General features: G+C 42.7%; 1 protein-coding gene across 1 annotated transcript in view; it reads left to right on the forward strand.

Moving 5' to 3' along the window:
• The window catches only part of Kiz (kizuna centrosomal protein), a 112,850-nt gene that overhangs the window by 62,849 nt on the left and 36,696 nt on the right, over window positions 1–13,305 (forward strand). The window contains exon 7 of the mRNA XM_051144784.1: window positions 9,565–9,646. Within this exon, the coding sequence (XP_051000741.1) occupies window positions 9,565–9,646 (82 nt within the window). The remainder of the gene's footprint in view (window positions 1–9,564; window positions 9,647–13,305) is intronic.

Below are 13,305 nucleotides of genomic sequence, written 5' to 3' on the forward strand. Positions count from 1 at the left end.
CCCCATTTTACATCTTTGTGGAGAGACGTATAGTTGCTGCATTTTTATGTCTAGATTATATTACAGATATATTTCAATAAACCACAAAGAACCGCCAGAGCCTCTAGAAATAGGCAGTCTGTGCTTAAATAAACACCTCAGGCAGCACCTGTTTTATTTTATAGGCTCTGTAATCACAGGGACATTCTGAAAGGAGACCTTGAGGCTTGCAGAACAGCTGTCCTTCAGGACGCCCCAGACTTGAAGCTGGGGGTAACAGCGATGCGGAGCAAGACATCTGAGGTGACATGGCTGCTGTGCTGAGGTGCCGTTTTGTCTCAGCACTTCAGAACCAAAGCACTGACTAGTGATGGAACTCGTCCACGCTGCGAGTGCTGTAGCCGTCAGTGTAGCCTTTCCATAGACATCCTCATCTGTTCTTATTACTAGTGAACTTACATACTCAGCACCTTCTTGTAGCAATGTTTCTGATATTGGGTTTGTCTGTAAATATAAAAACATTTACTTTGGTGGGCACAGGGAGGGAGGTGCGGCCTTTAGCTGATGTACAGTCAGGTGAGCAGCCCAGGACTTCTCTACCAAAGCTACCAACAAGGAGGTCCTCAGCAGCTCTAGGCACCAGGTGCGTGCTCAGATTCCCGAGCTCATTCGAGAACAGACCTCCAGTCCAAAGCTGCCTCTTGCCATGTGCTCCCAAGTTTCCAGAATTTTTTTTTTTTTTAAGCACATTGTAATCCCAGCACTCGGGGAGGCAGAGGCAGGCGGATCGCTGTGAGTTCGAGGCCAGCCTGGTCTACAAATCGAGTCTAAGACAGCCAAGGCTACACAGAGAGACCCTGTCTCAAAAAATTAAAAACAAGGGGCTGGAGAGCTGGCTCAGAGGTTAAGAGCACTGACTGCTCTTCCAGAGGTCCTGAGTTCAATTCCCAGCAACCACATGGTGGCTCACAGCCATCTATAATGAGATCTGGTGCCCTCTTCTGGCCTGCAGGTGTACATGCAGATAAAGCAGTCATAGATAATATATATTTTAAAAAATTTAAAACAAACAAAAAAAGCACATTGTTCAGTCCTACCCTAGGCCCAGTGAGTCAGGAACTCTGAGAGGGGGGCCCAGTCATCTAGGCCTTAAATGAGCCCTTATTATTTAAATCCCTTCAGATTAATAAATTCAAAGGAGTATAAACCTGGGATGTGGCAGGCTTCTGGTTTCTAGAGTGGGTGAAACACGAGCCAAGATACTTCTTTGTTGTGTTAGAAATCTGTCCCACACCCTCCACCCACTTTTTAGCCAGTTTAGCTCTGTAACATCTGGATGGTTTTGCTTACAGAATCAAGTGTGTCATGTGGGATATGTAGTAAGTGCCCAATGGATTGGCATAATTGTTATCAATGTCATAGCTCTGCTTTTGGGGAGAGGGTTGCCTGTATCTCTTCTTAGAATATATCCTCGCTGTTTAATGATAGAGAACAATCATCACCCAGAATTTGTCAGTGTTTGCTTGTTAAAGACCACTGGTGGCTGGGCATGGTGGTGCACACCTGTTATCCCAACACTGGGGAGGCAGAGGCAGGCAGATTGATCTAAGTTTGAGGCCAATTTGGTCTACAAAGATAGTCCAGGGCAGCCAAGGCTACACAGAGAAACCCTGTCTCAAAAAAACAAGACCAAAACAAAATAAACCAAACCAAACAAAAAAGACCACTGATGGATGGTGTCCTAGTTACTTTTCTGTTGTAGTAATAGAAGTGTTACGTCAAACACCAGACAAGAGCCACTTACATAAGGAAAGGTGTATTTGGGGCCTACATTTCCAGGGTGGTAGAAGGCAGGGAGACAGGCCTGGCACTAGAGCAGCTGCTGAGAGTTCACATCTAGGTCCACAAACAGGAAGCACAGAGAGACACTGGGGATGGTGAGAATCCTTAACACCTCACAGCTGCCCCCAGGGACACACGTCCTCAAATATGGCCACACCTTCCTAGTCCCTCCCAAACAGTTCTGTCACCTGGGCCAGTGTGCAGACATGTAAGTCTTTAAGGACCACTCGCATTCAGGCCAGCACAGCTGCACCTGCCGGGCCTCCATCGAATGCTGTCTTCTCTGTCTTTCAGGGCCACTTAGGCTGCTTTATGTTAGTGATATAAATAGGGAAGAGAAGTATATATATTTTTTGAGTAAAATTCAACTTATGTCTAGTATACATGGGATTCCATCATGGGCTAAGTAGAAATCAAGATACCATCTCTGGAGAGATCTTGACACAGAAAACGTCACTGGATTAGGTGGCCCCAATTTATAATACTTCTGCATTTCTTTTCATGATCTCTGAACTGGAGGAGGCTGGAAGTGCCCTTCCTGGTCAGTAACTTCTTATTTCCTGTCACTTTGTTATCATGCAGAATAGAACCTGCTGCTTTAAAGAAGCTGGCTTGGAGGGGTCTTTCTGAGCTCTGCAGGTTGTTTGGTGATTACAGATTACAAGGCTCTTTAACCCATCTCATGGCTTTTTATCACTGCCTTTTATATCTGTTTGTATATAATTTGCCATAACCCACTGGTGTGATATGGAAAGTGTATTTGCATTTGTAATAAACGATGCATCATGTAACTCTTAAATGTAAGGATGTGATGAGAAGATAGATCTACATTGACTAAACTAGGACTGTTTATCCACAATAGGGCCCTGATTTGTTATGAAAGATTTCATTTCGTGTGGCCTTCAGCTACAGTTACATACACACCAGCCTGCTGTAAGACGGGTCCTTGATGAGCAGCACAGACTGCAGCGATAGCTCTTTAGACTCTTCTTTGCTGTGATCATCATTTAAAGCCAGATGGAATCAGAATATCCGCTGCCACTGTGCTCCAGTTGGGTCGCTGCCTACGCTGTCACCGGATGGTCACTGGTTCACTCCACAGCCTTGGGGGGAAATGCCAACTGTTTGTGGCCTGTGGGAGACAAGCAGTCAGATTTAAAACTCAAATTCTTTCTGATTAATTTGAATCACCAAGCTCCCTTCTGCCTTCTTTGCAACAACCTTGCTGAGTTCCTAGCTCCCAGGAGTTCCAGCAGGGAACCTCCTCTGTGGTCTTCCCAGGGCCCCAACAGTCAACAGCCCGGATTGGTGAGCCATTCCAGAAATGCAGATTTGGAGGAATGGTTTGCTTCTGTTGACGCAAACGGCATAGAATTATAAGGCAGGAAAGGCAGAAAGACTGAGCAGGTTATGAAAACCTTGAAGTCTTGTTTGATATGGCTGTGGTCCTGCCTTGCTCCTGGCAAAACATGGCACTCATAAATGTCTTCTTAAACTTACCCATAAAGTAGGACACCTGCCCTAGAAGATACCCCAGAAGCTAATGTGAAGATTTTGAATTCCTACTCACAAAAGAAACAAATTAAGAAGAAGAAAAAAGATAAAACCACGGCTTTCATTATTATTGGTTCAAGTTAAGCCAAGGATTAATTTTTATGTTATGCCAACAAAAGCTTCCTATGCAAAGCTTACTGTTACTAAGTAGAGCGCCAAGTTCTTATTTTAGACAATTATGAATTGATATGATTCACATCATTAGATATTGAGTTATTTAAATTTTCTGGGTTTTTTTTTTTCCAACAAAACACTTTTAGTAGTTTTATCATATATGAAAAATGTAGTGAGACTTCCAGCATTTGTTTCTCTTTTCCAGGTACAGCTAACTCTTTCTTTAAATAGCTACTTCCAAATATAATTATTCTCTTATCCCCAGGGAGTAAGCTTTACTTTATTTGCAAAAAAGGCAAAAGTTTTGTTGTTTTACTTAAATTCAGATTAAAACTCAGGACAGTATTACTGTGTCTGCATTTAAAACACTGTTCAAATTGTCAATTTGTAATAAGTTGGTTGTAGGTAAGGAAAAGGTGATACATTTGCTTGGATTGTAATTAAGAAGCATATAAATTATATGACACCAAATTTAATGTTTTACATTTTAAAGTAAATAAAATTCCTTTCAAAGTTTTGTGCCACTTTTTAAGTTTTCACACTTGGTGTGTTCATGTAGATTCTGGGAAGCACTCCACTCCAGGACAGTCGTAGCTCCTCACCCAGGCGCCCTGAAGCAAGTCTGACGGAGAGCTTAGTGCTCAGCTCAGCTTTCCAGACACTGCAGATCTCAGGTGCTGGGTCTCCTTTAGCCACTCATTTGCTGTTTGGCCCTGAACCACCCAGCTAATTGACTCAGAGGGAAGCCGCAGCTGTCTGGGGTACAGTAACCAAAGCCCCACACCTTGACTTTGCTTCTGTGGATAATCATATGGTTTAGTCATCGGAGAAAGCATCCTCTCATAACTTAATTTACCTAATTGTAAATGTACTTCAACCTAACTAAACTTCTCTTTCAGCTAGAAATGATTGACTTTCTTGTTACAACAATGATACTTGATAGAATATGTAGGTGACTAGCTGGGCGGTGGTGGCACACGCCTCTAATCCCAGCACTCATGAGGCAAAGGCAGGTGAATTGCTGTGAGTTCGAGGCCAGCCTGGTCTACAAAGCGAGTCCAGGACAGCCAAGGCTACACAGAGAAACCCTGTCTTGGAAAAAAAAAAAAAAGAATATGTAGGTGACAAGTCAGTGCATTTTCCAGTAGGAAAATCTAGTAAGAAATAGAAGTACTCTTGTGTGTAAATGTATAACTTATGAATTAGATTTTTCCTTTTTTGAAAAAGTAAAAGTAAACTTATTTGGCTAAAAGAAAAAAAAAATAGAAGTAAAGGTGTGTTAGCAACCACATTGTCAAGAGTGCTTTCTATCAAATGAGTGGGAAGTTTTAGGGCCATCCTTGGGAGTTTTAAAGTGGAGACAGAGGCAGGCAGATCTCTGTGAGTTCAAGGCCAGCCTGGTCTACAAAGTGAGTCCAGGACAGCCAAGGCTACACAGAGAAACCCTGTCTCGAAGAAAAAAAATTTTTTAATTTAAAATGAAGGATTCTAAGAATTCACCCCATCTTATTCCAATTGAGGAAAACTTTGGTTGGGTCCCGCATGTTAAAGAAGATTCTGGCCAAGCATGTTGGTGCACACCTTTAATTCCAGCACTCAGGAGGCAGAGGCAGGTGGATCTCTGAGTTTGAGGCCAGCCTGGTCTACAAAGTTCATACCAGGCAGCCAGGGTGAAATGGTGAGACTTTGTCTCAGGGCAAAGATTCTGAATTAAACATAGAATTGCTTTCCTTCTACATTTTATCACGAAAACCTTCAAATAGAGGCGGGCATGGTAGCACACACCTGTAATCCCAGGACTTGGGAGGCAGAAACAGGAGACTGATAGGAGTTCGTGCCAACCTGGGCTACATAATGAGACACTGGAGAGAAAAGGAAGGAAGAGATTGGGGTGGAGAAAGAGAGAACGTGGAAATGAATTAGGGAAAATGAGAGGAAAAAAAAAAAAAAGGAAGCCCCTCTGGGAACCCAGAGCTAGTGTCAGGGGACTAGGGGACTAATCTGTGCTTTAGCGTGCACAGAACTTAAGTTCAACAGGAAAAACTCCAAGTCACAACTGCAGTGTTCCGTGTCCTGGAGAGCTGGTCTGAACCATTGGCCATAGACTGCAGAGAAAAGAGACAAGCAGTGACGCAGGCTTGAAGGTGCTAGGATCTAAGGACGGCCAGCAGAAAGCTTGCTGACAACCTTTCCGATACCTGAAAAGACACCTCTAGTTATGCTGCCCGCTGCCCAGCCCATGTACTCCGTGATTTCAGGGCCAGTGACACAAACAACAGCATAGGAAGTTAAGTACCACAGAGGTTCTGACGCAGATAGCCAAAAGAGGAAAAGCAAGGTAGCTAAAGATAGCTCACATCTGCCCTCAGGTGAGTGACCGTAGACAGATACCGTTTACCAGCAGTAGGAAATGCTGTAAGTTACTTCGTTCTGTACCTTGCTCTCTTTACAGAGTTTTAAAGATAGGCTTCCTCAAAGGGCACATGTCGGCCTGGGGCTGAGGGGCTCCCTGCTTTAGCCTCCTGGGTGCTGGCATTGTTTTAGGTCGCCTGCTTACATTTCTTCATTCCTTTTAGAAAACTAGGGGGAAAATATTTAGTATCTATGTGTGAGTGTCTGATAGATAGACTTCAAACCAAAACTGGTCAGAAGAGATAAGGTGGCTTCATATTGATTAAGGGACTTACTATAATTCTAATCATATATGCACCAAATATTTGTATAGCCAGTTTCATAAAACAACTACTGCTGAATATAGTTGTCCTCAACACAATAAATACAGGTACTGCAGTTCCTCACTCTTACCAATAGGCAGGTCAGATAGACCAGAAAAATTAACAAAGCTGTGCCTTAGTAGTTAAGTGCACTTGCTGCTATTCCAGACTAACTTAGGTTCTCAGCACCCATGTGGTACATAGAAATGTATACACACAGAATTTTTTTAATCCTTAAAAATTTAGCAAGTAACACAGTTAAATGGCATAAAACAAATGACTTAACAGAGCTCTGTATTATCCCATTCAAACACTGCAACTCAGGAAACCTAAGGCACGTGTGGACACAAAGCAGTTCTTAATCGATACAAGGCAGCCGAAATAACTCCATGTAGTCTGTCAGATCCCAATGGAATGCATTAGAAATTAGTAGCAAGAACAGCTACAGAAATAGACAGACTCAGAAGAGACTTGATATTCTGAGAGCATGTATATAGGGGAGGAGGTCTCCCTAGGTCACGGACATAGGGGAGGGGAGAAGGGGAGAAATGGGAGGGAGGGAAGAATGGGAGGAAACAGGGGAAGGGCTAACAATCGAGATGTAATATGAATAAATTAATAAAAAAATCTAAAAAAATAAAATAAAATATATTTGTTAAGAGAAAAAAAAAAAAGAAATAGACAGACTCATGGAGACTGAACAACATACTACTGTGTGATGAATGAGCCATTGATGAAATCAGGAAGGAACGTTAAAAATTCCAGAATTAAATGAGAGTGAAAATAGGAAATACTGAACCAGTGGGTTATATTGAAAGGAGCTCTGAGAAGTTAAAGCTGTAATACCTGCATTAAAAAATGAAAAAAGAAAAGCAAAAAACTAAAATAATTTAATGATACACCTTAAGGTCTTAAAAAAACAAGAGCAAACCAAACCAAAAGCCAATAGATTAAGAGAAATAATGAAGAGCAAAGCAGAGAGTGATGAGATGAAAACCAAAAGAGCAATACCAAGAATTAACGAAACAAAAAATTAGTTCTTTGAAAGTAAGATTGCTATGCCCTTAACCAAAGCAACAATGAGAGAGACAACGCTTAGCAGTCATGTTGTCTGTAATCCCAGTCAGGACTCCGGAGAGCAAGCAAGAGGATTGCAGGTCAGCCCCTGGGGTGCGTGCGTGTGTGCGTGCATGCGTGTGTGTGTCTGTGTATGTGTGTTTCAAAAGTTTTTTTAAGGTTTGTTTCTATTTATTTTTAAATGCATCTGTGGGTTTGATGAGTCTATTGTGTGCCAGTGCACTGCAGTGAGTACCCCTTTGGCTGCTCACATTCTCCCCCCTTGGCCTGTAGGAGCCCCTTCGAGACAGGCTGAATTTTCTGGCATTCCTGGTGATTGCTGGGAATGTCCTTAGTTTCTAGTACTGCATGATGTTTTCAGTTCATCTGATTCATTTCCAGCAACCAGATTGGAGAGGAGGCCTCTCTTTAAAGGAGCCGCCTTTTAGTTTAACAAGTCCAAGGGGTGCTGTTGCAGCTCACACCTCCTTCTTAACCCTTCCACAATAGCACCTTAACTGTTTCCACTGTCATGGTCATGATAAACATGTCACAAGATGTTGCTGAGATGGAGATATGATTGATGTCACTTACTGACGTGTAGGAGGCTGACCATACCATGCTTCCAGGGTACATGGCTGTGCTTTAGAATTATTCTTTGAGCCTTAAAATGTATTGTGTCTAGGTCATAGTATAGAACATTTTGTGAGACTCAGTAGGCACTAGGTGTCTCGACTTTGCAAAAACTCCTGGCTATTTTTATGTGTAGTCAAAGTTGAGAACTCTTGTTAGCAATAATATAACAAAACATGTTTTTTAAAAAGAGGGGATTGGGGTGGGAATGCAAACTAGTACAGCCACTTTGGAAATCTATCTGGTGCTATCTCAGAAAAATGGGAATAGGGCTTCCTCAAGACCCAGCTATTCCACTCCTTGGAATATACCCAGAAGATGCTCCAGCACACAACAAGAACATTTGCTCAACCATGTTCATAGCAGCCTTATTCATAATAGCCAGAACATGGAAACAGCCTAAGTGTCCCTCAGTAGAAGAATGGACTAAGAAACTGTGGTACATATACACTATGGAATACTACTCAGCTATTAAAAACAAGGAATTCCTGAAATTTGTGGATAAATGGATTGAGCTAGAAATGATCATAATGAGTGAGTTAACCCAGAAGCAGAAAGACTCAAATGGTATATACTCACTTATATCTGCATACTAGCCCAAGGGGCATGTCCCACGAAAGCCTTCACCTACCAGGAAACTGGGACAGAGGGGAGGACATCCTATTGGGACTCTAGATGAGAGAAGCATGGGAGAATAGCAAAGTAGAAGGATCTAGAGGGTCCTAGAAACCTATAAGTAGAACATTATGATAGGCAGATTTGGGCCCAGGGGTCCCGCTCAAACTAAGGCACCAGCCAAGGACAATATAGGCGGTAAACTTTAAACCCCTACCCAGATCTAGCCAATGGTCAGAACATTCTCCACAGTTGAGTGGAGAGTGGGATATGACTTTCTTACTTACTCTGGTGCCTCACATTTGACCATGTCCCCTGGAGGGGGAGACCTGGTGGCACTCAGAGGAAGAACAGCAGGTTACCAAGAAGAGACTTGATACCCTATGAGCATATACAGGGGGAGGTAATCTCCCTCAGGAACAGTCATAGGGGAGGGGAATAAGGGGAAAATGGGAGGGAGGGAAGGATGGGAGGATACAAGGGATGGGATAACCATTGAGATGTAACAAGAATTTAAAAAAAAAACAAAAAACAAAAAAACTAAAAGCTACACTGAAAAAAAAAAAAAAGAGGGATTTGGGAAAGATAGTTTAATGGGTGTAGTCAAGAGCCAGTCTAGTTTTAACAGCAGATTCCAGGTTCATTGAGAGACCCCCACCTCAGTTAAGGTGGGAAGTAATAGAAGACACTCAGTGGCCTCCACCATGTGCACACACAAGTGAACACAACCAGACATAAGACGCGCTCTCTCTCTCTCTCTCTCTCTCTCTCTCTCTCTCTCTCTCTCTCTCTCTCTCTCTCTCTCTCTCTCTCTCCCCCCTCCCTCCCTCCCTCTCTCTCTCTCCCTCCTTCCTTCCCTCCCTTCCTCCCCCCCCCCTTTCTCTCTCTCTCTCACACACACACAGGAGAATTTGAACACGGTTTTCTAGTCTCAAATACGTTAGGTTCCAGATTTTTGTTGATAAACATTGTTCTAGTAACTTGACTACAAGACCTCTAAAGATGTGAGAATTCACCCATTTCTACATATATTTACAGATCTATTTCTGTTTTTTAGAACTGAACAGGAACCAGATCGGCGCTTACTGAAGACCCAAGAGCAGTGTGTGAGGGAGCATGACAGCTCTCTTAGAGAAGAGGTGGGTGGTCAAAACAAGGCTCAGGGTTAGTACTGATGTGTATCCAGAGAAGGTCCAATATTATGTAAGCTCCTTGTTTGGGGAAATAATATATTCTGGATGATAAACATATTTGGAAAATGGTAACAGTGGTAAATGAGCTATTATGACAGGCTGATAAAATTTGTAACTTTCTGATCTTAGATTTTGTGCATGTTCTGTGGAAGGATCTAACTCCAGACTTAATGTTAATTCAGGTCCCAGAGGTAGCTAAAATACATCTGCCACAATGTCTGCAGAGTTTAGAAGCATCTGGAACATTCTGGTTTTCTGTCTGTATGCCATATTTTAAAATATTATAAAGTCATTCATGTTAAGCCAACAAATACATTTTTGATCCATTATTCTACATTGTGCACAAGTACTAGTCCACTTCCATTAGAAGGAAAGAGTGAAATGTAGCCCCTTCCTCCTGAGGCTGGTTACCAGGATGCACATAATAAAATGGCAAAGAATGTGTGCTCTCAGAAAAGGAGCCCAGCTACCTGGAGAAGCTGTGAGGGAGACGGAAGGCGTGCAGGGACCTGTAAGGTGACCCTTTAGAAATAGGCTTTAAGAGTCGGGGTGGGGGGATGGGTTGCAAGGAGGGACTGGGAAGAGTTGGGGCTGCACTTAAAATGTAAAGTGAATAAAGTAATAATTTTTTAATGTAAAGAAAAAGAAATAGGCTTTTAATAGAGTAAGACTGAAGAAAATGTTTGGGGTGACAGGGAAAGACTGTTGGGAAGTAAAGAATAGACTAGGAAACCCAACATCTGAGGCAGTAAGGCCATTTTTTTTAATTTCATTTTTAATTGTGTTTATGTGTGGGTGTCTGCATGTGGGAATGTGCAAGTGAATGCAGGTGCCTGTGGAAGGCAGAAGAGGGTTACAGATCTCCTGGAGTTTGGAATGCTGCTACAGGCCTGTGAGCAGGGCTAGGACGGGTTCTCCTTAAAAACGGGAGTAAACAGACAGTTTCTCGCACATGGAGGTACAGCTGAAGAAATGCACAACTCTGAGGAACAGTGTTTTTACCAAAATGGTGACCTAGCCTGTAAACCTCAGAACAAGTGCTTGTTTGGTTTCTGAAGCTGTTTTGGCTTATGTAGTGGGCACAGGTGCACGAGAGGGACAGCTATGCTGGGAATTGAGGCCAGAATGGTGCTCATGTTAAGCACATGTTTACCATTACTCTACACCCACAGCCCTCAGCATCCTCCCATGATAAATAGGGTATCTGCGTTATTCCTGTGTATTGAAAACAGATAGATACTTAGTAGATATGATGGGTTAAATCTCTCTTTTTAGAGAAAAATCTTAAAAGTAAGTGATTTTGAAAAATTAAGAAAGCTCCATTAGAAAATTCCAAGTCTGATGAAGTACAGAAGTGTTTATTTTGATCTCTCGGATGGATCCATGGCTAATTAAACAGCCACATGCAAATGATGTTTACCTGTGGGTCCCTCGCTCTCAACTCTAGTCAGTTCCTTCTCCTGAGTAAATACATGACCAAAGCCATGGAAACTCACTGTCCCCTGGAGACCAGGCCAGATCTGCCAGCACCTGGGTAACCTGCTAGGCAATTACAGAACTAAGCTACATGCTTTCAATTCAGAAAAAATTGTAATTACTGTATGGGGTGGGGCATGAGTTAGGATTGTTATTAAAATACAAAGTGACTTAATATTCCTTTTCTCCCAAAAGGAGAGCTTTTTCTCATGGGAGAACTTTGACACAGAAGAACAAGTTACTGACGTCACTCGGGGTTAGTCTGGTCTAACCCACACAGTTTACTTCCCAGAACACGTGGTCCCTAGTGATGGCTTGTTCTCCCGTATCTCTCACATAGTCACTCCCTGGCTCTTGGGATTATTTCTTCATCTTTTAATTGCTGCACAAATAAAAATATCCCCTCCTTTAACTTAACTATAACGGGCACGGGTGCATGTTTTTCTTTAAACAGGAAAATGTTTCTCTGTAATCAAGAGGGAGGATTTTAAGGACAGTGGTAGTCAGATCTGGGAACTGTCATCTGCCACCCTCTCACCTCAGGCTGTGTGAGTGGCAATGCCCGCAAGGGAAAGAGAATTTAACTCTGCCCAGTGCTTCCACACTTAGCTTCTCTTTGGATCCATGCTGCTTTTATAAAAGTCAGATTCCTTCAGAGCTGGATGTGACTTTTTTAGAAGAAACAAGAATAAGGCAAAACTTTGCGGTATGGAACAGAATACTGCCTCTGTGCTGCTGCCCATAAATAATACTGTTAACATGAGAGATGAGCTTTACCATATGAAGTATTTACACAGAGGGCTAGGAGTATAGCTCATTGGTAGAGCACTTGCTTACCACAGCGAGGGTCTGGGTTCAATCCCCAGTAGAACACACACATAAGCAAATGTTGCCCCGTCTAGGTACGAACCTCCCCTTCTCCCTGTCCTGCTTGCTACAACGTGAATTTCCTTTAATAGTATGAATATTCTGTTTCATTTTGAATGGCTTTAACATAGTCCTATCTACTATACACAGTCCCCGTGTCCACTATACACAGTCCCCATGTCCCCTATACACAGCCCCGTCCACTATACACAGCCCCCTGTCCACTGTACACAGCCCCCTGTCCACTGTACACAGCCCCCTGTCCACTGTACACAGCTCCCTGACTTCTTTTAATTGCCTGTAGAACATTTAAATTTATTCTTTCCCTTCATTAAGAAAGGCTCATAGGGGCTGGAGAGATGGCTCAGAGATTAAGAACATCGGCTGCTCTTCCAAAGGTCCTGAGTTTAATTCCCAGCAACCACGTAGTGACTCACAACCATCTATAATGAGATCTGGTGCCCTCTTCTGGCCTGCTGCAGGCAGAACACTCTGTATGTAATAAATAAATCTTTTAAAAATATATATTTATTTCTTTATTTTATGATACTCTATCTGCATATAGAGCTTTCAGGCCAGAAGAGGGCATCAGATCCCATTATAGATAGTTGTGAGCCACCACGTAGTTGCTGGGAATTGAATTCAGCACCGCTGGAAGAGCAGCCAGTGCTCTTAACCACTGAGCCATCTCTCCAGCCCCTCCCTGAGCTTCTTGCTGTGATGTGGTCAACCCTTTTCCTACTTGCTCACTGTTCATTTTTCTACTAGGAGAATAATGATTTTCTTTACTGATTCATAAGAACTTTTAAAATAATAGATTTGTACATTTTCTTGCAATATATTTTGGCAGCTTGATCTATGTTTTGGATATGGTGCCTCATTCACTAATTGTTTCTTTTATCTACTTATACATTTTTATAGATTTGAATAGAATAAATGGCAAACTTGGGGATATCCATTAAGAGTCATTAGAGGGGGGCCTGGCGTGGTGGCGCACACCTTCAATCCCAGCACTCGGGAGGCAGAGGCAGGCTGAACTCTGAGTTCGAGGCCAGCCTGGTGTACAGAGTGAGCCCAGGACAGCCAGGGCTGTTACACAGAGAGACCCTGTCTGGGGGTGGGGGGCGGAGACACTGCTACCTCTAGGCAGTGGCAGTGGTAGTGTACACCTGTAATCCAAGCACTAGTGAGGCAGAGGCAGGCAGATCTCTGTAAATTCAAGGCCTGCCTGGTCTACAAAAAGAGTTTCAGAAAGAAAAAAT

This window comes from Acomys russatus, chromosome 4 (genome assembly GCF_903995435.1).
Source record: "Acomys russatus chromosome 4, mAcoRus1.1, whole genome shotgun sequence".
NCBI classification, from domain to species: Eukaryota; Metazoa; Chordata; class Mammalia; order Rodentia; family Muridae; genus Acomys; species Acomys russatus.